This window comes from Linepithema humile, chromosome 1 (genome assembly GCF_040581485.1).
Source record: "Linepithema humile isolate Giens D197 chromosome 1, Lhum_UNIL_v1.0, whole genome shotgun sequence".
NCBI lineage: Eukaryota > Metazoa > Arthropoda > Insecta > Hymenoptera > Formicidae > Linepithema > Linepithema humile.
Genome location: NC_090128.1, coordinates 17,477,096 through 17,502,732, shown reverse-complemented (window position 1 = coordinate 17,502,732; position 25,637 = coordinate 17,477,096). Strand labels below are relative to the sequence as shown.

The 25,637-nt window shown below is 35.2% G+C and overlaps 1 protein-coding gene and 1 long non-coding RNA gene across 2 annotated transcripts; one reads left to right on the top strand and one right to left on the bottom strand.

The window, feature by feature from the left end:
- Window positions 1-9,167: 9,167 nt before the first annotated feature.
- Window positions 9,168-13,248, top strand: LOC136997429 (uncharacterized). Its single transcript, XR_010888178.1, has 3 exons — window positions 9,168-10,176; window positions 10,441-10,709; window positions 10,819-13,248. It is a non-coding gene; the product is annotated as an uncharacterized lncRNA (long non-coding RNA).
- An 8,989-nt stretch (window positions 13,249-22,237) lies between these two features.
- Window positions 22,238-23,056, bottom strand: LOC137001936 (uncharacterized). The gene has a single exon (XM_067361276.1). It carries the CDS (start codon window positions 23,054-23,056, stop codon window positions 22,238-22,240), a length of 819 nt encoding a protein of 272 aa, XP_067217377.1.
- Between the last annotated feature and the right edge of the window lie 2,581 nt (window positions 23,057-25,637).

Sequence of the window (25,637 nt, the reverse complement as noted above, 5' to 3'; positions counted from 1 at the left end):
TGAAATTTGCCCAATTAACAATAACCTTCAGAAAATTTCTGAGCCCAAAATCATGTCTATCTTGCCTGGCAGGTGGAACGTAGGATCTGTTAGCTTGATGTTGGATAGAATTTGGAAAGAATTTACGTCCACGGTTATTGCATTTTGTTGGTGACCTTGTTTATGATGAGAAATGACAATGTTTCTTGATAGTTGTTGAATCTGGAATAAATCGTAGCGGTTGTTTCTTTCTCAGATGTGGATGCGACGTTATTGACTCCATCTATGATGATATCTGCACTTCGTTGTAACAGCTTCAAACGTTCGCATAGTTCTAGTGAGATGAAATTGGGCTGTGAGCCCGAATCTAAGGACTCTGGGACTCTGCAGTCGTGCAACTTGTTGGAATGATCTCGAATGTGAATTATTGCTGTCGACAACAAGACGTGCGAGAATAAATCCTGTGTATGACAAGAAGACAGAGAATTGTTTACGGATTGTGTATCGCTGACATTGGATGCGCTTGTGCTATTACATTCTATTGAGAAACTTGAGGCGTGTTGCTTTGTAATGTTTCCATTTGCCTCAGCCTTTTGTGAAGAGTCATTTGACTCGGCAGCCTTGTTTACATGCAGTAAGGTATTATAATGCTTATGGCATTTTTTACAAGATCCTAGAGTGCATTTTTTACCATAAAATAGTTTTAAGCAATTGTAGCATAATTTATTGCTCTTGACCTTTTCGAGGCGAGCTTGAATTGTCATGTTGTGGAATATAAGACATTCAAATATTTTATGAGTGTTTTGACAAACTGGACATGTTGAACTTTCTACGCTAATGTGAGCTTGTAATTGATTAGGTTGTTTAACTGTGTGCTGTTTCAAATAACTCTGTACAGTTATGGATAGAGTAAGTGTGCTAGCGCGACTAAGGAGCATCTTGTTTCCAAAAAATTGATAAAGTTTTCCATGCTTGGAAGTTCTTCTTTATCTGCTCTTTTGGACTCCCATCCTCTTCTAGTGTGGCTATCTAACTTTGGAATGAATAATTGAAAGAGTAGTGTACCCCAACTGTCTGTGGGTTGTTCTAGCCGTCTTAATGTGCGCAAGTGTTGTAATATTGTATCGACTAGTTGTCTGAGAGAAGAATGTGATTCCTTTAAAATGCATGAAAAATTTATTAATGCTTGAACGTGATTTTGAATGATTGTTTTATTGCCCTTATATCGTTTGTTTACGATTTCCCAGGCGATTTGATAATTTTCATTTGTCACCTCCAATGATTCAATGAATTTGTATGCATCGCCTACTAATGACCATCTCAGATAATGCAATTTATCTATGGCGGGCAGTGCTTCATTGTTGTGAATCATAGAAGTGAAAGTATCACGAAATGGCAGCCATTCTTCCCATTTACCGTCAAATTTGATAATTTCGATAGTAGGAAGATGCATTTTGTTCGGCTGAATTATATTAATAGGCTGATTTAATGTGTGAACTCGTTGTTCCTGTGGCATTGCGTGCAAGCGTTTGCCTGTACAGTACAGGTACAGTATGTGTTTTTTTTATACCAATTGATCTCCCTCATTATTTTGTGCATAAAAGTGTTGAAGTAAGATTATTGAAAAATGAATATTTAACGAGATATTTCATAGTTTATGTAAAATTATGTCAAATTAAAATATAAAATATCTTGTAAACCATTCAATTTTTGGCCATTCTAGTCTTATAACTTTTTACGACAAATATTACAAGAAATCGATTTATATAAAAAAATTAATGTCCTTTCATTTGAAAAAATAAAGATGACTTTTAAATCTCAGAAGCGCCTCCATCAGAGGTCAAACTAATATCCCTATATTTTTTCTTTCTCCAAACCCTACAACTTTTATTTAAAAAATTTTTTTTATTTAACTCGGTGTTTCTGAGATATTTAAGTGGATCGTTTAAAATGCGACACCTTGTATTTCTCATTACACTTGATAGCATTACAGGCATAATAAATACAAAATATATTTTGTATTTATAGAAAATTATAAAGTAAGTAATTTTCCCAACTCGCCAATATACGCGCAACGCGCAGAAGTACAAGTACAGTGAGTATACAAAGTACAGTAAGTATAATATAGATACAAAAATACAGTGTCAACTACTGTAAATTATTTTAACCTGTAAATAACAGGTGTAAAAAAGTGGTACAATAGGGCTCCAGGCGACGATCCACTTAAAAAAAAATCGAACGCGCCATAAGTAGAACCTCAAAGGTGGTGCGGAAGACCACTATTTATTAATAGTACTAATAAAATTATTAATCTTACATCTATTTGACTGCATTTCTAATATGTTACTGTGTTCCTCCACTAATCTCCACAGTACATGTATATGTAGTTACTGCAGTAACTCTTGCTAATATGCAGTAGTTTAAAATAAATAATTAAAAGCTTTGCAGGTGTGTAATCTTTCATGTTGATAAATGTAAAATAGCAAGCATGGCTAAACGAGTAAGGCGAATGGCAAGAATATTAAAAATCTCGTATTTAAAAACTGTGATTTTGTAACTTTTTTTCCTTTTTCGATATTTATTTTAAGTAAATTATTAGATAATGTTTTTGGCTAAAAAAAATTATTTTATCTTTATTAAAAATATTCGCATATGTTAAATTAGCACTTTGTTGCAACATTGTAAAATAACTTTTCATTTTTCTATTGACAATAGCAGATCTGTATTATTTTTAAAATTGTTAGTTTAACATATGCGAATATTAATAATAAATAGAAAATATTATTTTTTTAGGCAAAAAAATATCTAATGATTTACTATGTAGAAACAAATGCGGAAAAAAGAAAAGAAAGTTGCACGAAGCAGGTCTCGACCAGGTGATCTCTAATATTCCAGCCACTCGCCTCAGAATTTCTTTTCTGAATCGGAAACGCTTGCTTTTACATGCAAGTAGCATGCATTTATCGTCTGTGTGTCGGCTCGATGGAAGGGAGACGTTCGCTCTCTTCCATTGGTTAAACAGCCGAGCTCACACGGATACGTGACGTAGCGCTTCTGTAAGGTTGTGTGAGGCAGCCGAGCCGGGACCGCTGTGGGAAAGATTGCATCACTGCAGTGATGCGATATCTACTACCGGGCTCGCGGCTCTCGAGCCCCAACAAAAGTAAGAAGCGCTTACGTCACGCGTCTGTGTGCGCTCGTCCGTTCGGCTATAGAGAGAGAGCGGACGTCTCTGTCTTGCTACCATCGAGCCGACGTAAACACATTGCGGACGGCAAATGCTCAGAAACAAGCGCTTTTAATCGAGTAAGGCGAGTGCCTAGCGGATTCGAAGTCCCGTATTCGAGACTTGATTTTCGCAACTTTTTTTTTTCTTTTTTCCACATTTGTTTCTAACAGTGTAAGTTAGTTAATAATGTTTTTTTGGCTAAAAAATATTACTTCGTATATTAATAATATATTTGCATATGTTAAACTAATAACTAATTATTTTAAAAAGAATACTAATTTGCTATTATAAATAGAAAAATGAAGTCATTTTACAACATACATATTGCAACAAAGTGCAATTTAACATGTGCAATTATTGTTAATAGATATAAAATAATATTTTTTAGCCAAAAGCATTATCTAATGATTCACTTGATGGTACAGTGCTAGAAACAAATATCGAAAAAGAAAAAAAATGTTACAGAAGCAGTTTTCAAATACAAGATTTTCAATATTCCTGCCACTCGCCTTAATCGATTAGCCACGCTTGCTTCTTAACATTTATCTCTATCGAAAGATTACACACCTGGAAAATTTTTAACTATTTATTTTAAATTACTGCATATTAGCAAAAGTTACTGTACTGTGGAGATTAGTGAAGAAACGGTAACATACAATGCAGTCAAATACATCTTACAAATGCAGTCAAATAGATCGAAGATTTTCTGCACTCTTGTTAGCATGTTAAAGTATGTGTAGCGTATTATTAGTTCATTAGTAATTTTAAGTGTTATTAATAGTGGTCTTCCACACCACCTTTGAGGTTCCACTAACTAGGCGCGTTCGATTTTTTTTAAGTGAATCGTCGCCTGGAGCCCTATCGTACCACTTTTTTAAAATTGAAATTCAAGATAAAAGTAATTATTATTGTTTTGATGTTGATGGACCATCATCTGCAATATGTAACGTTATATTTTTTTTTATTTTCCCAGGACTACTGGCGTACAGTGTCTTTGCCGACATCAAAGACAAATGCCTCTCATTAATGTCCATATTTAGCACTGTTTCCTTACGCGATTTTAATGCTGATTTTAAAACACAAAGAGCGTTAACATTGGTGACCGAAAGTTTGTTGCGTTTTTTGGTTTTTAAATCAGATAAAACTGAAAACATCCTTTCAGGATCTGCATTAGAATTAGGCAGTGTTTGAATAGCATTCACCAAAGATTTCATATTAGGATATTTTATAGTGTTGTTACTTCGTAAAATTTTTTTCCACATATCATCATTAATATAATTTGAAATTTTTTTCAAAAATTCTTCGCAATACTCTGGTATTTTTGCACATGCAGAATGTGCAATCAATGCAGCAGAATGGCATGGACACGCAAATGTTAGTAAATGTTTACAAGTTTCTTCTAATTTTCTTTTAAATGACGTATATTTTCCTACCATAACAGGCGCATTGTCACATGATAAAGCAATAATATTTGTAAATGGAATCTGTAATCTCCACATCTCATTTTGAAATGCATGAAATATTTTGTCCGCACTGCTACTTTTCGCGTCAATATTAATTAATTTTACTAATTGCGTGCGAATATCTAATGTTTCAGAATCAACAAATCGAACAAGAAACGTCATCCACTTTTCATTAGAAATATCAGATATAAAAATAGAAAATTTGGTATTTCGAATGCTTTCAACCACACGATCTGTTTCTATTGGGCATAGTACATTTGAAATAATGTTTGTACATTTCTTTCGGCTCATACTCATTTTTTGTAATACGTCCGAATCCTTTCCTATCTCTTGGAAAAAATTGAGAATATCTTTCGCAGTTTGGAAAGGAATATTTCTATCTGCGATCAACGCTGCATATCGAATTTCTGCCAATTTCCTTCGCTCTTTAAGTGAAATCGATTCCTCTATCATATCGACATCTTCGTCTGTTTCTTGTTGTTTGTTTTGTTCCACGTGTTTTTTAGAAAATGCGTGACAATATACGTTAGATAAATCTCCAATAAATGATTTGTTGCAAAATGTGCAAAAAAATGCACGCTTGTCATTTGACACTTCGCGTAACCATGGCTTAAATAATGCTATATCCAACCATTCTTTTTGAAATTTAATGTCATATTTTGAAATTTTGGTTCTTGGACTTATATCGTCATCTGATATATTTTGTTTCATCTTGTCCTTATGACTCGCAGAATTTGCATGTCTTGCAACATGCGATGAATAGCAAGACATTTCTTTATTGCATATAATACAATAAAAAAGACTTTCGTCCGATGATACTTTACGAATCCAAGGTTTGAAACGATCATCTTGAAGCCAAGATTCCGAAAAACTTCGTTTACGTGTATTTTTTGCCTTGTCACTCATTTTTATAGTAAAAAATAGAAGTTAGAGAATAATATAGAATAATTTGAAATGTACGATCGCAGTCGGATCCCTGCAATACGAGTTAACTGTCTGAACACGAAAATATTACAAATGCATATAAAATATAAAATATAAATAAAATATTTACTTGCAAGTATAAAGTAACAGGACTTTAAGACTCCAGTTTCGTTTGCCAATGCGCCAATAATTAAAAAACTATATAATAATAAAACATTTAAAAAAATATAATAAAAGAAAAAAGAAATATAATTTAAATCTCACTAGTTACGGCTATAGTATCTTCTTCAAACAGCAACACGCAGCGAAACAATGTCTCGTAAAATATTAAATTATAATTATTATAATAATTATAGCACTAGGAAAATAAATATACGTATTCAACAAAGATTTTCAAAGATTTTTACTGGACTGTAACCGACGGTAACAACCAAGAAAGTGAGCATTGCGTTTTGATATTAGGAATTATATTTTATAGATGTATACAGAATTGACCGTGAGACGTGCGAGTGAATAAACGCAAAATCTTGAAACAGACGAAGACGGAAGAAGTGTGTTAAGATTGCTGTTTTCGTATTCAGCTGTTGTTGTATTCAGCTGTTTTAATAGAAAAATAAAATATATACAGAAATTGTTGAAAATTAAATTACATATAACACTAAACTTTCATACATTTATTTTCAATAATTTCTTTATACATTTTATTTCTCTATATGTACTTTATACTACTTTATAACAATCTTCAAACCATAAAAGAATTTTTTAATAGACGGTCAAGAATTTAGAGAAATTTACTTTTATTTTAACTTTAATTATTTATTTTATTTTTATATTTATTTCTTTTATTTTTGCACAAGATATGGTCCATCAACATCAAGACAATAAAAATTACTTTTACCTTAAATTATAATTTTAAAAAAGTGGTACGATAGGGCTCCAGGCGACGATTCACTTAAAAAAAATCGAACGCGCCTAGTTAGTGGAACCTCAAAGGTGGTGTGGAAGACCACTATTAATAACACTTAAAATTACTAATGAACTAATAATACGCTACACATACTTTAACATGCTAACAAGAGTGCAGAAAATCTTCGATCTATTTGACTGCATTTGTAAGATGTATTTGACTGCATTGTATGTTACCGTTTCTCCACTAATCTCCACAGTACAGTAACTTTTGCTAATATGCAGTAATTTAAAATAAATAGTTAAAAATTTTCCAGGTGTGTAATCTTTCGATAGAGATAAATGTTAAGAAGCAAGCGTGGCTAATCGATTAAGGCGAGTGGCAGAAATATTGAAAATCTTGTATTTGAAAACTGCTTCTGTAACATTTTTTTTCTTTTTCGATATTTGTTTCTAGCACTGTACCATCAAGTGAATCATTAGATAATGCTTTTGGCTAAAAAATATTATTTTATATCTATTAACAATAATTGCACATGTTAAATTGCACTTTGTTGCAATATGTATGTTGTAAAATGACTTCATTTTTCTATTTATAATAGCAAATTAGTATTCTTTTTAAAATAATTAGTTATTAGTTTAACATATGCAAATATATTATTAATATACGAAGTAATATTTTTTAGCCAAAAAAACATTATTAACTAACTTACACTGTTAGAAACAAATGTGGAAAAAAGAAAAAAAAAAGTTGCGAAAATCAAGTCTCGAATACGGGACTTCGAATCCGCTAGGCACTCGCCTTACTCGATTAAAAGCGCTTGTTTCTGAGCATTTGCCGTCCGCAATGTGTTTACGTCGGCTCGATGGTAGCAAGACAGAGACGTCCGCTCTCTCTCTATAGCCGAACGGACGAGCGCACACAGACGCGTGACGTAAGCGCTTCTTACTTTTGTTGGGGCTCGAGAGCCGCGAGCCCGGTAGTAGATATCGCATCACTGCATCACTGGTTAAAAGCAAGCGTTTCTGATTCAAAAAAGAAATTCTGCGGCGAGTGGCTGGAATATTAGAGATCACCTGTTCAGCCTTGTGTCCACGATACTAGAACTCGGTCCGAGATCTCGGACTGAGGGAAAGTTACTAGAACTCGGATCATGTACACACTGCATTTGGATGCAAAACTCGAATAAGAAGCTCAAACGAAAAAATGCGTTGCGTCCCATTTTTCGGTACGAGTTATTGCGAGTTATTAGATTTTACTAGTTTCTTTTACTATCTGTCAAGACCACGGACTAAGGAATAGAGGGACGGTGCACAAGCTGTACCGGGGGAGCACGTTTGCGGCGGGGGGGGCCGCCATATTCGTTTAGTAATCACCACACATAGAACTCACTATTTTAGCGTTTTCGAATAAACGGGGTTTGAACGATCTAGGGTTGATCAATCACTATTTTGCTATAAATGCAAGTCTTTCATTGGTGGAGAGGTTGCAATGACGTCATTAACCAATCTTGGGTCGTTCAAATCCTGTATAATCGAAAACGCTATTTGCGTATATGTGAGAAATGAAAGTCAGATCCTGCGCACAATAAACAAAATAGGAAATAGAAATAGGAATAATTATTAAATATTAGAAATAAGAAATTGGAATTATTTATTTTAAAAATAAAAAGAATAGAAAAAATTAATGCATAAATTAAGAAATAAGAATTGGAACTAATTAATATATTTTATTCTCTTGTTAAATGTAAAATAATTTCTCTTTTTAATATTAAATGTTTATTGCTATTTTTAATATTTTGTCTACTGTATGCAGAACCTCAGAGTAATAAAAGTTAAAGTATTTTATAAAATTTATAATACAACAACAATAAAATCGCCTAATCTCTTTATGCTTGTCACTCGTTATGTCTAGTGGCACCACTACATGAGTGTAACCATATCACAGACACAGAATCTCTGTGTGAGAATCGCTACATCAATATGGCGGAAAGCAGTCCCCCCCCCCCGCACGCTTGAGTTACCATCCCCTCTCGCCTAAACTAGGACTTTAGACTCAGTCCCTCTATTCCTTAGTCCGTGGTCAAGACAAAATATAAGATACTTATAGTGATATGAGATACTGTGAACAATATAAATAATATTTTAGTAAGTAATTATAGAATTGAAAAAATAAGAGAAATATAATTCTTAAATAAAATAAATTAATAAGATTAATAATTAATAAGATTTACATAAGTAGTTATTATTAGTTTTAATGCAGATTAAATTAGACATTAAAAATATATTATAACCTATATATACATATTATTTTTCAAGAAAAGTATAATAATATATAAAATTGATTTTCAGAAAAAACTTCTTTTATAATAAAAAATGGATAACAAAGAAAATGTTAAAATTTTATTAATGTTATATCAACAACATTCTTGTTTATATGTTACAAAAAGTGTTGATTATCATAATCGTATGAAACGAGATCAAGCTTTACAGATAATCTGTAATCAGTACAAAGAATTAACAGGACAACCACTAACAACTGAAATTGCAAAAAAAAATTAATAATTTAAGATCACAATATCTGGACCATCTAAATAAAATAAAACATTCGAAATCAAGCGGTGCATTACTTGATGATATCTATAAACCAACTTGGCAATATACCATAGATCAGAAAATCATCGTAAAGAATCGTAACTCGATTACAACGCTAACTATATTCAGCCAAGTATAAATATTATTGTTCGAGGACTCGGACCGAGATCTCGGATTGAGTTCTAGCATCGTGGACACAAGGCTTTCGAGACCTACTTCGTGCAACTTTCTTTTCTTTTTTCCGCATTTGTTTCTAACATAGTAAATCATTAGATATTTTTTTGCCCAAAAAAATATTTTCTATTTATTATTAATATTTGCATATGTTAAACTAACAATTTTAGAAATAATACAGATCTGCTATTGTCAATAGAAAAATAAAAAGTTATTTTACATTGTTGCAACAAAGTGCTAATTTAACATATGCAAATATTTTTAATAAAGATAAAATAATTTCTTTTAAAACAAAAACATTATCTAATAATTTATTTAAAACAAATATCGAAAAAAGAAAAAAAGTTACAAAATCACAGTTTTTAAACACGAGATTTTTAATATTCTTGCCATTCGCCTTACTCATTTAGCCATGCTTGCTATTTTATATTTATCAACATGAAAGATTACACACCTGCAAAGCTTTTAATTATTTATTTTAAACTACTGCATACTAGCAAGAGTTACTGCAGTAACCACATATACATGTACTGTGGAGATTAGTGGAGGAACACAGTAACATATTAAAAATGCAGTCAAATAAATGTAAGATTAGTGTGGCGGCTCACCGCCAAGATCTATAGAGAGAAGGTTACCTCAGGCAAACCGGTTATGGGCGAGGGACGAAGAAGTAAGGGGGGAGCTAGAAGCAGCTTGTAGGCGAGGGGCGACGAAGTAAGGGGGGAGCTAGATACAGCTTGTAGGCGAGGGGCGACGAAGTAAGGGGGGAGCATGATGATCTCATCGACAAACAATAGCTGTCTCTCTCTTTCAAAGTTCTTCCTTTTCTAACTCTGTCACTCGCTCTCATTATTGACTTTCATGTGTCAAGTTCAAGTTGAAAAGGTTATATAGTAAAAATCGAAGGTACGTATATTAATTATTTTGTCTGTTATTTCCCCTAACATATTCAAATGAACAAAACCGAAGAAATAATTATATATATTTATAAATAATTATATAATATAATTATAAATATTTAACCCACATAACCTAAACCTAAACAATATTTCTTTTATCTAAAATACATACAATTTTTATAATTTTTAAGTCGATCTGGTATTATTATTGTAATGACTGAAATCACAATTCCTTTACAAATATTGTATTGTGTATTATTATTCTTTTTAGCAAGGATGTCAAGTTGTGGAGCACGGTCAAAGTGCATTGTACCAGGATGTGGCAATGTTTATTGCAAAGCAATTGTAAAGAATCCACATATTCGATTTCATAAAGTGCCCAAGAACATCCAATTAAAAGAACAGTGGGCACATGTATGTGGGAAAAGTCTTGAAAAGTTTACCGGTTTTATCTGCTCAAATCATTTAAAAAAAATGATTACGAGAGAGGTCTTGCAGAAGCACTGGGCGAATCATCAAAACCTCGATTAAAGTGTACAGGTAATGCTGAAAAATTAATTTGTTTTGTATTAAGGTATTACACTAATTTTTTGAATGTTTATATATAATCGCACTCTATTAATCTCTTTTTCTGATTCTTTTATTGCAGCAATACCATCATTGCATTTACCAATATCTGATGATTTAAATGCAAACAAGGAGAACACTGAATTAAGTGACATAATCTTCACGCAATCTTCATTAGATAAGGAGAACATTGAATCAGGTCACACAATTTTCAAACAGTCCTCACCAACACATGATGAAAATCCATTGCTAAATACATGTTATAAAAATGCAATAACTCAAACAGAAGAACATTTCTGTGATATTATTAATATGAGACTCAACTGCGTAACCAAAAAATTCGAGGAGAGTGAAGAATCTCGTAAGAATTTAGAAATAGAATTAAATAAATTCAAAGTTAAGTACGAAGCAGCGATTACCGAATTGAATGCAACAAATTCAGAAATAATAGAACTTAAAAATAATAATAATCAATTAAGATGTTATAAAGATGCAATAACTCAAACAGAAGAACATTTCTGTGATATTATTAATATAAGACTCAACTGCGTAACCAAAAAATTCGAGGAGAGTGAAGAATCTCGTAAGAATTTAGAAATAGAATTAAATGAATTCAAAGCTAAGTACGAAGCAGCGATTACCGAATTGAATGCGACAAATTCAGAAATAATTGAACTTAAAAATAATAATAATCGACTGAATAGTTGTTTAAATAAATTATTAACGCAATGTCAAATTGATATAGCACTAAACAAAAAAAAATACGTAATTTGGTCAAAAGATGATATATCACGGGCATTTGCTTTACGGTATTATAGTCAACAAGGTTACAGATATTTAAAAGAAAAATTACATTACCCTTTGCCTGGAATTTCTTCACTACAGAGATGGGCCTCTACTATTAATATGCGGCAAGGTATTTTGAAAGATGTGTTACATTTAATGAAAATAAAAGGAGAATCTTTGTCCAAAATTGAGAAAGTTACGGTATTAAATTTCGATGAAATGAAAGTCAACGCTTTATACGAGTATGATCGGAAATACGACGAAATTATTGGACCACATCAATACATGCATATAGCAATGGTTCGGAGCTTGTTCGGAAATTGGAAGCAACCAGTATACGTCCAATTCGATACAAAAATGACTGAAACAATTATATATCAAATAATAAAAGAATTGAATGATATTTCGCGTATTCAGTTGTAGCAATTGTATCAGACTGTGGTGGTGGCAACGTCGGTCTATGGAAAACTTTAGGAATATCTACTGGAAAAACATATTTTCCGCATCCGATAACCAAAGAAAATGTTTATGTGTTCGCAGATGCACCACACATTCTAAAATTAATTAGAAATTGGCTATTGGATACTGGTTTTGTATTAGCAGATAAAACTATAATAACAGCAGAACCATTACGATGTTTAATCGCCGAAACTAATTCTGAGATTAATTCTTGCCATAAATTAACAAATGGTCACGTTTATTGTGAAAAAATTAAACGACAAAATGTTGCATTAGCAGCTCAATTATTGTCGCATACGACTACAACTGCTCTGAAACAATATCGTCCAGGTTTGGATAATAAAGTGGCAATCGATACTGCAAACTTCATTGAACAGATCAGCCAGTGGTGGGACCTTATGAATTCGTATGTTACTGGAGGAAAGGTAGATTGTAAAAAACCATATGGTCTCAATATCAACGTCCAAAATGAAGTTCTCGATACGGTCTACAACATGATAAATGCAATGCGTTGTCAATCGAAAAAAGTTCTTCAAATATTTCAAAAAGGACTTCTTATATCAATTGCTTCATTAAAACAGTTATATGTTGAAATGAAACTTAAATATGGCATATCGTATATTGCTACTTATAAATTAAATCAGGATGGTCTTGAAAATTTTTTTTCGCAAGTACGTGGAAAAGGTGGTTCTAATGAACACCCTACCCCATTAGATGCTCAATATAGAATACGTATGATTATCCTTGGTAAGAATCCAGGTGTAGTCCAAAAAAACCGCAACGTGCATGAAGCAGTGCATGACGAATATATGTCTTCGTCCGTTATTAAAGCTTCAGGTATTCCAATACCTGAATGTGATGAAAAAACTGATGAACCTTCAGATTACGAAGAAAAACCATTCGAAGTCCAGAGTTTATCGACTATTTCCTCCATTACACATTGCGATTATAACGTTATGACAGTAAATATAAAATGTGATAGTGAAGCAGATGGTCTACTTTATTTAGCAGGTTGGTTGGCCAGAAAATATAAAACAAAATATCCAACTTTGGGGTGCTATACATATGAGTCAAATATTGAACATAATTATGTATTCCCGAATTGGTTGCAACACATTTCTTATGGTGGACTGACACAGCCATCTACAGAATGGCTGAACCAAGTTAAAAAAATGGATAAATATTTTTGTAAATTTCATAAAGATGGTTTACAAAAAGGACCTGCCGTTGTTAAAAACTTAACTATGGCAATAGTAAAGAAGAAAAATATCGACATACCTGAGGAGCTAGTACGTGCATTTATTCTCCAAAGAACCTATGTACGTATTAAATTTTATAATACTGCCAAAAAAAATCGCAAGCACGTAGGTAATAAGAGAAAAGCAGATGATAATGAAAGAAGAGTCGCTAATAAATATAAAAAAATTATTAATTAATTTAACGCTAATAAATTTCTTTATATTAACAGATTAATATAATATATATGTATTTTTATAATTATAGATACTTATAAAAATTTTATTATTATACTTTTATTATTATTATATTATGCTATTATACTTATTATTATTATACTTATTATACTTATTATATTTATTATACTTAATTTTTATTATAGATAATTATATAATTTTATAATCACAATATTGCCGCATATTTAATGATCCCTAATATATATCCCATATTTGTTTTAAAGAATTATTTTAAGATTTCAACAGAAACATTTCAATAATATTTTATTAGCAAATATTTGAAAATTATTAACACTGTAAATTTTATCATATAAATATTCACATTTGCATTTGCATTCACAAAGCATTTCTATATTAAAGGAGCGAGAGAGAAAACACTAAAGCGTGCGAGAGAGACAGCTACTGTTAGTCGATGAGATCATCATTGCCCCTCTTGCCGCTCACCCCGCTCAGCATGTGCCCCTCTTGCCGCTCACCCCGCTCGGCATGTGCCCCTCTTGCCGCGCGTCCCTCTTTGCGCGTGAGGTAACCTTCTCTCTATAGATCTTGGCTCACCGCCACACCGCTGCACTGAAGCGGCATAGTACGCCGCAGCGCCGCTACGCGCCGTAGGGCCTCTGCCGAGTTACGAGCCTGTAGATACTAGAGACCCTATAGTAAGAGTCTGGACCATAGAACTTATAGTAAATGGAAGAGGAATACGGGGTGACGAGCTGTGAGCAAGATCTAAAGGACAGAAGTATCTTTTTGTCCTACTCAATGACTATTCTTCTCTATGCGCATGACCAAGTTTCACCAATCAAAATTTCAGATTTTAGAACAACACATGATCGTAATATTTTCATCAATTTTCACAGTTTTTTGTGATTTGTTGTTTTCTGTGTACGAGATCGTTAATTTTAAATGTAAAATGGTTCGATATTGTGTTTTATGTGGTAATCGTGACAAAACAGTATCTTATCACAAGTAAGTAAATGTATTTCACAGCTTCTAATATTAATAATAACAGCTTCTAATAAATACATGTGTTTTATGCTTGCATGATATTTTAGGTTAAATAAAATTACATTCCAATTTTTGCAGATTTCCAAATAATGTACAAATAAGACCAGAATGGCTAAAATTTTGTAATTTTGATGAAGTTGTTCTCAAAACTTCCACTTTTTTATGCTCAAATCACTTCACAAAAAAAGATTATCTTCTCACAACAAAAAATAAAGTTTTAAAAAATAGAAGCATACCATCTATTTACTATATCAAAAGTAGAAAAAGATATGTACATGAAAAGACAAACTGTATTATGTAAAACAAATTATTTGATTTAGTTATATATATAAAACATAATTTTAGGAGCCATAATGATAAAGATTGCAAACATGAGGAAATTGATATAAAACGGAACAAAATGGTAAATATCTGTGAAGAGGAAGCATATACTTCAATTCAACATATAGCTGATGAAAATTTGAATGAACTAATTCCAGATGAAGAAGAAATTCATCACAGTGAGTTTTTTAAATGTGTCATGATTTATGAAGTATCACTTTAACATTTCATATTCACAAGTAAAATCTTAAATCTGCATTGGACTATGCATCTTGTTGCAGCAATTCGCAAGTGATTTAGTAAATTACTAAAAATGAACCATACAACACATAAGGTCTGTTTTTTATAGCTAAACTGGCTGCACTAGTTCAGAGTTTATCTTTCTCCTTCCAATGTGGAAGGAAAAAGATAAACTCTGAACTAGTACAGCCAGTTCAGCTATAAAGAACAGACCTATAGTGTATACTAGTAATTTATTAGATCGCTTGTGAATTGCTGCAACAAGTTGCATAATCTGATGCAAGCTTTAATTATTCATTACATGAGAAAATAGTTTCACTAATTATTATTATTTATCAGGTATCATTGATGTAGTTTCATTGATAAATGTAACTCCTCCAAACTCTCCACGTTATAATGAACCACGTTATATTGGTGATATTAAGACACCACATTTAGCTACACCACGAAGAGCTAAGAGAGCTTTTAATTTAGCAAAGCTGGTAGTAAAGAAACAAAGAAGACAAATTTTAACATTACAACAAACTACTGGTAGATTGAAAAAGCGTCTTAAAACTATAAAAGACTTAATAGATCACCTCAAGAAGAAGAATTTCATATCAGATAATGCTGTCGATTGCTTAATGGTACATTTTGGACAGTATTCATAATCCGTTCTTATATTTAAGATTGTTTTAAATATGATCTTAAAATGCTATGAATCGATTAAAAAGTCATATTAGTATCTTAAGACAGTATTTAAGATAATCTAAGAATAAAAATGGACTATGAATACAACCTTTGAAAAAATTGTATATAGTAATAAGATTAATTTTCAGTGCACAAGCGTAATAAAATAATGTAATCACGTATACACGTTGATTTTTTTCAGACACAATTACCTGACCCAATGCGAGAAATCTTTAAACGCAAGCAAACTAAGAAAAAAAAATATTTACCTGAATTAAGAGCATTTGCTCTTACGTTAAACTTTTATTCTTCAAAAGCTTACAATTACGTACGAAAGAGTTTCTGTAATCTTTTACCTGAACCCTCTACAATTCGAAAATGGTATTCAGTATTGAATGGACGCCCTGGATTTACTGCAGAAGCATTTGAAGCTCTAAAGTGTCAAGTTGAAAAAAGTGATAATCCGATTATTTGTAATATCGTAATAGACGAAATAGCGATTCGACAACAAGTAACTTATGACGGACAAAGATACTATGGACTTATTGATTTCGGAGTTGATCATAATGACGCTTTTCATGTAGATCATTCACTTAAAGCAACAAACGCCCTAGTTTTCATGCTTGTCGCGATCAACGGCCACTGGAAAATTCCTGTAGGATATTTCTTACTGAACTCGTTAAATGGAGCTGAGAGAGCCAGTTTATTAGAAAAATGCCTGGAGTTGATAGAAATGACAGGAGTAGAAGTGCATTTCGTAACTTTTGATGGAGCTAGCGTTAACATAAATATGTGCAAATATTTAGGTGCAAATTTTGAATTAGGAACTGCTTTTAAGCCATATTTTATCAATCCTGTAACGAAAAAAAAAATCTTTTGTTTTTTTGATCCATGTCATATGTTAAAATTAGTTCGAAATACTTTGGGTGATCAAAAAATTATGAAAAGTAAAAATGCAGATATCCATTGGCAGGATATTGTGCTCCTGCAAAAGCTTGAGGAAGAAGAAGGGTTGCGTGCTGGTACAAAATTAACAAAAAAACACATTTTCTATCAAAACAATAGAATGAATGTTAAGCTAGCTGCTCAAACACTGAGTGAAAGTGTTTGTTTTGCCCTCAAATATGTGCACACAAGTAATTATAAGCAATTCCATTCTCCAGAAAAAACGGCTGAATTTTGCTCGGTGTTTAATAACGCTTTTGATATCTTGAACGTGCGTAGTCAGTTTTCAAGAGGAACGAGTTATAAAGTACCTTTAACGAATAAAAACTATGACGAGTTAAAAGCTCATGTTGATAAAATTATAGAATATATAAGCGATTTAAAAAATGTACAAAATCAATCTATTCTAAGAAGTAGTAGAAAAACTGGCTTTCTAGGATTTATTATCTGTTTAAAAAATATATTTCAATTGTGGAATGTTTTAAAACAATTAAAATTAAATTATTTATTAACATTTAAACTTAATCAAGATCATTTGGAAACATTTTTTAGCGCTCTGAGAAGTCGGGGAGGGTTCAATAACAATCCTAACGCTCAACAGTTTGAAGCAGCATACAAAAGGTTGATGGTCAGGCATGAAATTAGTGCGTCGGAAAAAGGAAATTGCCTAATTAACGATATTCATATATTGTACGCACCTTCAACAACAAAAAAATACTCTGAAGTTCAGAGTCTGAACCAATATACACCGAATCATATGATTCTGAAACAATTTTTGCTATCGACATGTTTGACCATGATTATTTAGCTTCGTTATGGTCTCTTAGTTCGTACGTAGAAGATGTTGTAAAATATATCAGTGGATTCGTAGTAAAAAAAATGACCCGTGATAAAAAAATATGTGAGACATGTGCCTCTTTTTTAACATCTACGAATAATACCTCAAATTTAATTACATTTAAAAATAGAGGAAAATTGACAATTCCCTCGGAAGATGTAATAAAAATTACAAGCGCGTGCGAAAAAATTATAAGACAGAATAACCATATTATTTTTATTAAAAAAAATATTAAAGATTTTTTAGCGTTAAAAGTCTTTAATGCTGTGATTGATTATAGTTTTACGCACGATGCTATGTTTGAACATATAAGAAATCAAGATATTTTTGATAATCATAAGATACAGTTGATAAAATGTATCATTGAAATATATGTTAAAATACGTCTATATCACGAAGCAAAATTCTCAAGTGATGCTGAAAAAAAACAATACATACGCCACAAGTATTCGAAAATAATACATTTTTATCATCAATAAATTATCTATTATAAGTACTTTTTTATAAGTTTCTTGATAATTCCATTATATATATACATATATCATATATTTCTTTCAACATTATATCTCATATTGTATTTATTTTTATGTATTCTTTGTGTCGTTATCTATTTTTGTTCTTATATCTTATTAAATGGTTTTTCCTTTTTAATATGATAGTTTGCAATTATTTCATATTTTTTAAAGCAGAGGTTACAGAGAACTCGACAATTAAAATACCGTGTCTCGCTTGGCACATGCGCAGAGAGAAGAAAAGTCACTGAGCAGGACAGAAATACATCTTCTGTCTCTTAGATGTTGCTCACACTTTCCACCCATTGTTTAGATACGCTATTCCTCTTCCATTTACTATAAGTTCTATGGTCTGGACAGTCTCGTCTTGTATCCTATTGGTGTCGACAAAATATGGCGGAACCAATAAGGTATCTCGAAATTATATTGCATGCGCGGTATTATTAAACTAATAAGAATAGAAGAATTAAACAAAATAAAAAAACAAATTTGTTTTTAACAGTTTTATTTACGTAAAAATGCAATACAAAATAATATAATGTTAATTAAAAAATAAATAATGTTACTGAACAGTAGAATGCATTGCCATAGTTAGATAGATAGATAGATAGATATATTTATTTGTTTCCCTCAGGGTTACAATCTCCCTCTCCTTCTCCTCTTCCATTTACATCCAACTTACTTCTAACTTATTCTAACTTACTCTAACTTACTCTAACTTATTCTATTTATACTCTATCCTTAACCCTAAATCTACATCATGAGTATTCACGAGCGTCTCGTGCCTACCCCTTGTACACACACACACACGCTTTGTGGACTTCCGTTTCCTATTGCATCTTTTAAATCATTATATACTCTCTCCCCGCCTTCCCCTCGCTCCCCCCCTCTCTCTCTCTCCCTCCCCCCTCTCTCTCTCTCTCTCCCTCCTTCTCCCCCTCTCTCTCTCCTTCTCCTCTCCTCTCCTCCCTCCTCTCCTCCCTTTTCCCTTCCATCTCTCCCTCTCTCCCTTTCCATCTCTCTCATCCACCATTCCCCTTCCCCTTCCTCTCCCAGTATTCTTTCCACTACTTCCTGCCAACTTTTCCCTCCTTCCTCCCATTCTCTACATTCCTCCCAAATGTGCTCCCACGATTCTATCCCTCCTTCACACAGCCTACACCTCCTTTTTTCCTCCTCCTCCCAATACCTCCCTTCTCTCACCACACTTCCTAATCTAAACCTCGCCACTCTCTTCCACCTACTTTCTCCCCACCCTTTTTTTAAATACCCCGGTATCCCCTCCCTTTTCACCATTCCATACCACTTATTATACCTCGATTTTTCTATTCTTTCCCATCTTTCCTGTCTGTCCCTCCTTTTCCCTTCCTCTACTATCTCCTTCTCCCATTCCTCTCCCATCTCTCTCTTCCTCTCCACTTCTTTCATTTCTATCCCTCTTTTCTCAAAATATTCCTTTCTTTCCCCCTCCCAATTCGATCCTATTTTTCCTTCCTTACTTCTCTGCATTATTTCCTCCCAACATCTTCTCACCAACTCCCCTCCCTTACCCTCCCTCAATCTTTTCTCATACCTCCACGCTCTTATCCCTGCTCTTTCCCTCAATTTCTCCCTTTGCATCTCCTCCCTCACCATATACCCCGGCGTCCTACTCTCCACTCCTAATATCCATCTCAAATATCTTTCCCCTACTTTCTCCACTTCCTCTCTCTCCTTCCATCCCCAGATCTCCACCCCATATCCCATCACCGTCCACACTAACTTATCAAAAAGCCATATCCTTCTTCCCCAGTCCCTTCCAAATCTTCTTTTCCCTATCCCCCACACCTGTCTCATAACCACCGCTGCTCTTCTCACCCTTTCTCTTATTTGCGCTTCCTGCCCCCCATTTCTCTGTATCATATATCCCAAGTATCTATATTCTTTTACCTCTCCTAGCTTTTTCCCTTTCCACCTCCAATCCTTTTTCCCTATCCTCCCTCCCCTCCTCCTAAACCTTAGGATTTTCGTCTTTTCCGTGTTCAGCACCAAATTTTTTCCATCCAGATAACTTTCCAACCTCCCTATCATGCTTCTCATTTCATCTTCACTCTCCGCCAATAACACCATATCGTCCGCGTACGACATTGTATATACCCTACCATCTCCTAACTTTACCCCACTCCATTTCACCTTTCTCATCTCCTCCTCTAAATCCGCCATCAATATATTAAATAACAAGGGACTTAGCGGGCACCCCTGCCTCACCCCTCTCGTCGTCCAAAAACATTCCCCTGTCCTCTCTCCTACTCTTACTCTGCTTTTAGTTTCTTCCATACTTTCCATACTTCTCTCTATAATCCCCTTTTCAATCCTTCTTTTTTCCATATCTCCTCTCAATACTTCCCTATCTACCATATCAAATGCCGCTTTCAAATCCACAAACAATGCTACCATTTTCCCTCCTTTCCTTTCCAGCTGCCTATTTATCAAATAATTCAGTACATATATATTATCTATCGTTCCCATTCCCTTCCTAAAACCCGCTTGATTCGGTGATAAACTTTCCTTTTCTCTCATTTCCTCCTTTAACCTTTCCGCCAATATCATCATATATACTTTATATGCTGTCGGCATTAACGTTACTCCCCTATAATCCTCTACCTTCCCTCCCTCCCCTTTCTTAATTATCGGAATTACTTCTCCTTCTCTCCACACCTCCGGCCATCCTTCCCCTTTCCATACTCTCCTGCATACACCCCATAGCCACTCCTCCACCTCCACACCTCCATATTTCCACACCTCTCCTGGTATTCCGTCTTTTCCTACTGCCTTTTTCTCCTTCAGATTTCTTATCGCCCTTTTCACCTCCCCTCTACTCAACTCTTCTCCTCCTCCCTCCTCTGTTTCTTCCCTCTTCCTACCTCTTCCTTTCACCCTGTTTTCCACTCCTCCCAACATATCTTTGAAATATTCTTCCCATTCCTCCATTTCTATCTCCTCATTCACTCCCTTCCTTCTCTTTCTCTCTCTATTTATTATCTCCCATACATCCCCCTCTTTTTTTGCCTCCATCGCTCTTCTCTCCCACCTCTTATTCTCCTCTCTCTTCTTCTCCTCACACAATTCTTTGTAGTCCCTTTTCTTTTCTCTATATCTCTTCCCCTCCCCTCCCTCTCTCCTCCACCTCCTCATCTCCCTTCTTAACTCTCTTTTCACTTCCTTACATTCTTCATCCCACCACCCTCTTCTCTCCTCATTCCCCCTTTCTCTATCTTCCCTCCCCATTTCTCCCAATACCCCTCTTATCCTCTCCTCTCCTTTTCTCCATACCTCCTCAATTTCTCCCTCTCCTACCTCCAAACTTGCTAATCTCTCTTTGAATCTCTTTCTCCCTTCTTCATCCCATTTCCCTCTCCATGCCTTCTCCCCTTTTTTGCCTACCTTTCTCCACTTTACCTTCCCTTTTATCTTTATCTCAATCGGCTGATGATCCGACTCTACCCTGCTCCCTATTCTCATTTCTCTCACCCCTTCCTTAGTCCTACTACTGCCCAATATGTAATCAATTACCGTATTTCCCTTCCCCCCCGTGAATGTATATTCTCCTCCTTTATCCCCCTTTACCCCTCCATTAAAAATTTCCCACCCTTTCTCCCTTATACATCTTAACAATTTTTTTCCCTCTTTATCCACCTTCTTATCTCTCGACATCCTCCATCCATCCTCCTCTCCCCTCTCCACACTTCCCTCTATTCCCCCACCTTCTCTCCCCGTTCTCGCATTAAAATCCCCTCCCATCAATATTCCCTCCTCCTCTTCCTCCTCCTTCTCCATCCATCCCTCCAACTCCTCCAATGTCCTATCTATCCCTTCCCTCCTAACGTATACTCCTATTATCTTCCATCTCTTCTCCCCTATTTTTATATTCCCCACCATTATCCCCTCTTTCTCCTTCTCAATTCCCGTCCCATTCTCCAATATATCCTTCCTTATCCCCATAATCATTCCCCCCATAGCTCTTCCTTTCTTATTTACTTTCTTTGCTTCCTGCATCCCCCATATAAATCCTCTCGGTAACCACCTCTTTATCTTCTCCCATCCCTTTTCCCCCACCCACGTTTCTGATAATACCATCACATCCCAGCTCTTCAGATAATTCCAAAATTCTTTATCCTTGTTTCCCATTCCCGCCACATTCCAAAATAATATCCTCCATTCTCTCTCCTTCTCTCTACCTTCCCCTCCCTCTCTTTCCCTTCCTCCACTTTCTTGTCAATCTCTCCCTTCTCCAATTCTCCCCTCCTCTTTTTTCCTTCCCTCCTCCCTCGCCGTTCCTTTCCCATTTCTCAATACTTCATTCTCCTCATCCCATATCCACCATTCCTCTTCTATTCTTACCTTCCCGTACACTCTCCATACTCTTTTTCCCTTTCTTCTTTCCTCTTTCGCTATTTCTTCCAATTTCCACTCCATTCTCCTCTCCCTCCATGTCAAGTCTTCCCTAATTATTTCTTTTCTCCCCCTTAACTCCCTCTTCCTTCTCATCACCTCCCTCTTCTGCTCTTCTTTTTTTAACTTCACCCACAGCGTCTCCGTTCCCCTTTCTATATTCCTTCCTAACCCCCTCATTTCCTCTATCTCCACCTTTGCTCCAATCTCCGCCATTAATCTCTCCACCGCCTCTCTCCTCCCCCCTTCTCCCACTTTTAACTCCTTAATTATTACATTCTTCTTCCTCTCTTCCCTTTCCCTCCTCTCCAACTTTCTCTCCAATTCCCTTACTCTACTTTCCACCTTCCCTTCCTCCCCCACCTTTCCCTTCTTTTCTCCTTCTTTCTCCTCCCATCTCTTTTCCATGTTTCCTACCCTTCCTTCCACCTTTTTAAGTCCTTCTTCCCACCTCTCTCCTTCCTTCCTCCAACTTTCCTCCCTCTCCCTCATTTCCCTCAACTCTCTCTTTAAATCCTCCACCTCCTTCCTCAACGCCTGCTCTTGCCTCCTTCCTTCTTCTATTATTTTCTCCGTTATCTTTTCCTTCAACTCTTTGTTCGCCTTTTCTCCATTTATTTTCATCTCTTTTACCTCCTCCATTAATCCTCTTATCAAATTTTCAATCCCCTCCCCTTCTCCTTTCCCTCTCTCCGGCGACCTCATTGTTTTTTTACATGTCCTGAACACTTCCTCCTCCCCCTCCCCTCCTTCTTCTCTCCTCCTTTTCCACATCTCATCTACACTCACACTCCTATCCCTCATCATTATTTTCCCCCTTGCTCCTCTCACACTCATCTTCTCCCTGTCACGCTTGCGCACTCTCTCTACCTGCCTCTCCCTAGTTACTCTCCCGCACTCTCGCTTTCCAATCTATCTCCTACCTTCTCCCTGACCGACTCGAGCCACTCGCTTACCTCTCTACCTTCCCTATGTTCCGCGCCTTTCACCTTCTTATATCACCTGTCTATTTTCCTTCCTCTCTCCTTGCCCTTATTCTTTCTATCCCTGCCTCTCCACTTTCTCTCCCCTTCACATGCACCTCCACTCACACCCCCTCCACTCTCACCTTCCCTCCTTATCTCTATACCCTTTTCTCACTTAATTTTCTCTCACTACCGAACCACGTATCTTTCTCACTACGCACCGGAAACGGAAGTCTCGCATTGCCATAGTTTTACTACTGAAAATTTTAGTTTTTAATCGCCCTTTCTTGCAATCAATTTTTATGCGAAATACAATAAAGCGTTTCATTATTTTGTTGAACAAATTACAACAAGTTCCCAGCGTATCACAACGAATATTAGCCATTTTTTTTGTTAAAACTATTATTAAATTATAATTTTTACTCTTAATATAAGGTAGATATCTTCTTATGATAACTTTCATCTCATAAAAATAATCGAAAGTTGCTGTGTTAACAAAAAACAATGTTTGTGATCTAAAACACTTAAAATATACTAATTTTGAATATTTAATATTGGCATCAAATGTCCTTGATCCAGCTGAATCAATACAAGTTTTACAAACTGTGGGCAACTTAGAATTTTTATGAATAATGTAACTAGTAAGAGCATATAATACATTTAAATGGACATTATCCATATGAATTAGTATTTTATCAACATAAGTAGAATTACGGGAATTTCACACAATATATTATGATTTTTATCTTTTTGACGTTTTTTTAAGAAATTAACAAGAAGAGAACCATCATCTTGTTCGTAATTAGTGTTTGGTACAACTTGTAAATATTGTGAAACGCTATGGATCTTTAAACATTGTTTAAATTGCAATGCATTGGGCACAGGAAATTTCTTTCGTATGTTTGAAAATAAATTTTCAACACAGTCTTGTGTAAATCTTGCGCCCAATACATATAAATATCCCCGTTCATTAATTAAGTAATTTGTGAGTTCTATGAAAGATGTAGTAGTGAGCATGATACCGCATTGTACGGGTTTAAATTTTCCATCTTGTCCGATTTTAATATTGCAAAACAGATCAACAACTGACTTCAAAAACTTTATACTGCGACGTGAACTAGCCTCGGAATCACGCCAGATCCGAGGGAGCACGCCCAATGGAAATCGGTAACCGCGGTACTCCACGATCTTCGGGAGTTAGGTAACTTACGCGGCGTCGGCAGTAAATGCACGACTCGGTAACTCGCGGTATCGGCAATAAATGCTCGATTCGGTAACTTACGGTATCGGAAATAGATGCTCGATTCGGTAACTCGCGGTACTCCACGCTCGTCGGGAGCAAGGTAACTCGCGAAATCGGCAATAACTGCACGATTCGGTAACTCGCAGTACTCCACGCTCGTCGGGAGCAAGGTAACTCGAGAAATCGGCAATAACTGCACGATTCGGTAACTCGCGGTACTCCACAAAATTCGGGAGCAAGGTAACTCACGCGATATCGGTAACCGGAAATGGACGCCAGGTGCGAGTAATCGCACCGCGGTATCGGTAACTTTAACAGTTCTCTAAAATGTTCGGCCGCTCCCCGCTCAGTATATGGCAGAGGGGCGCAGTTCTTTTATTTAACGTTAGATATCTGGAGTAAGAGGCGAACACAAGGACAACTCAATAATTAAAATTTAACAATGATGTATTTCAGTGATTCGGTTACAAGGTTAAAGATGCTTATATAGTTCGGCCGGAGCCGATACGGCGGAAATAGTTTGATACGGTAGTAAGGCCATTCGCCCAATCAATCGGTAATAAGAATAAAGTTCGATAACTACATGAAATCTCAGAAACGCGATCACGATAATTCGCAGCTGATCCGACGGTATCCAGCAAAACAAATGACTTATCTTACGACCATCCGACGCGGCCGGTGAAGGCCAAATAAATACTCTTTGAACGACGGTAGCCTAACGTCCAGAAATGAGATGTCGCTGAACGGCTATTTTTCGCGGGCTTTCACGTTTCTCGCCGAGACACTAACTTTGCGGTAACAGCAATCTCGCGGAGAACGTTCCCGAACCAAAATCCGCCCGCGGACATTCACCCACGGTACTTCCGGTACGGTGATAACGCGACAAAAACGGTAACAAAACGGTATCGCAAGAAAGACGGTAGCAATCGGTATCTTCAAAAGAAGCGGTAACGGAAAGACGGTAGCAATCGGTATCTTCAAACAGAAACGGTAACGGAAAGACGGTCCGGTAACG

Coding starts and splice junctions, on each gene's coding strand:
- LOC137001936 (XM_067361276.1), bottom strand. CDS start 23,056: ATGGAGGAGGTAAAAGAGATGAAAATAAATGGAGAAAAGGCGAACAAA.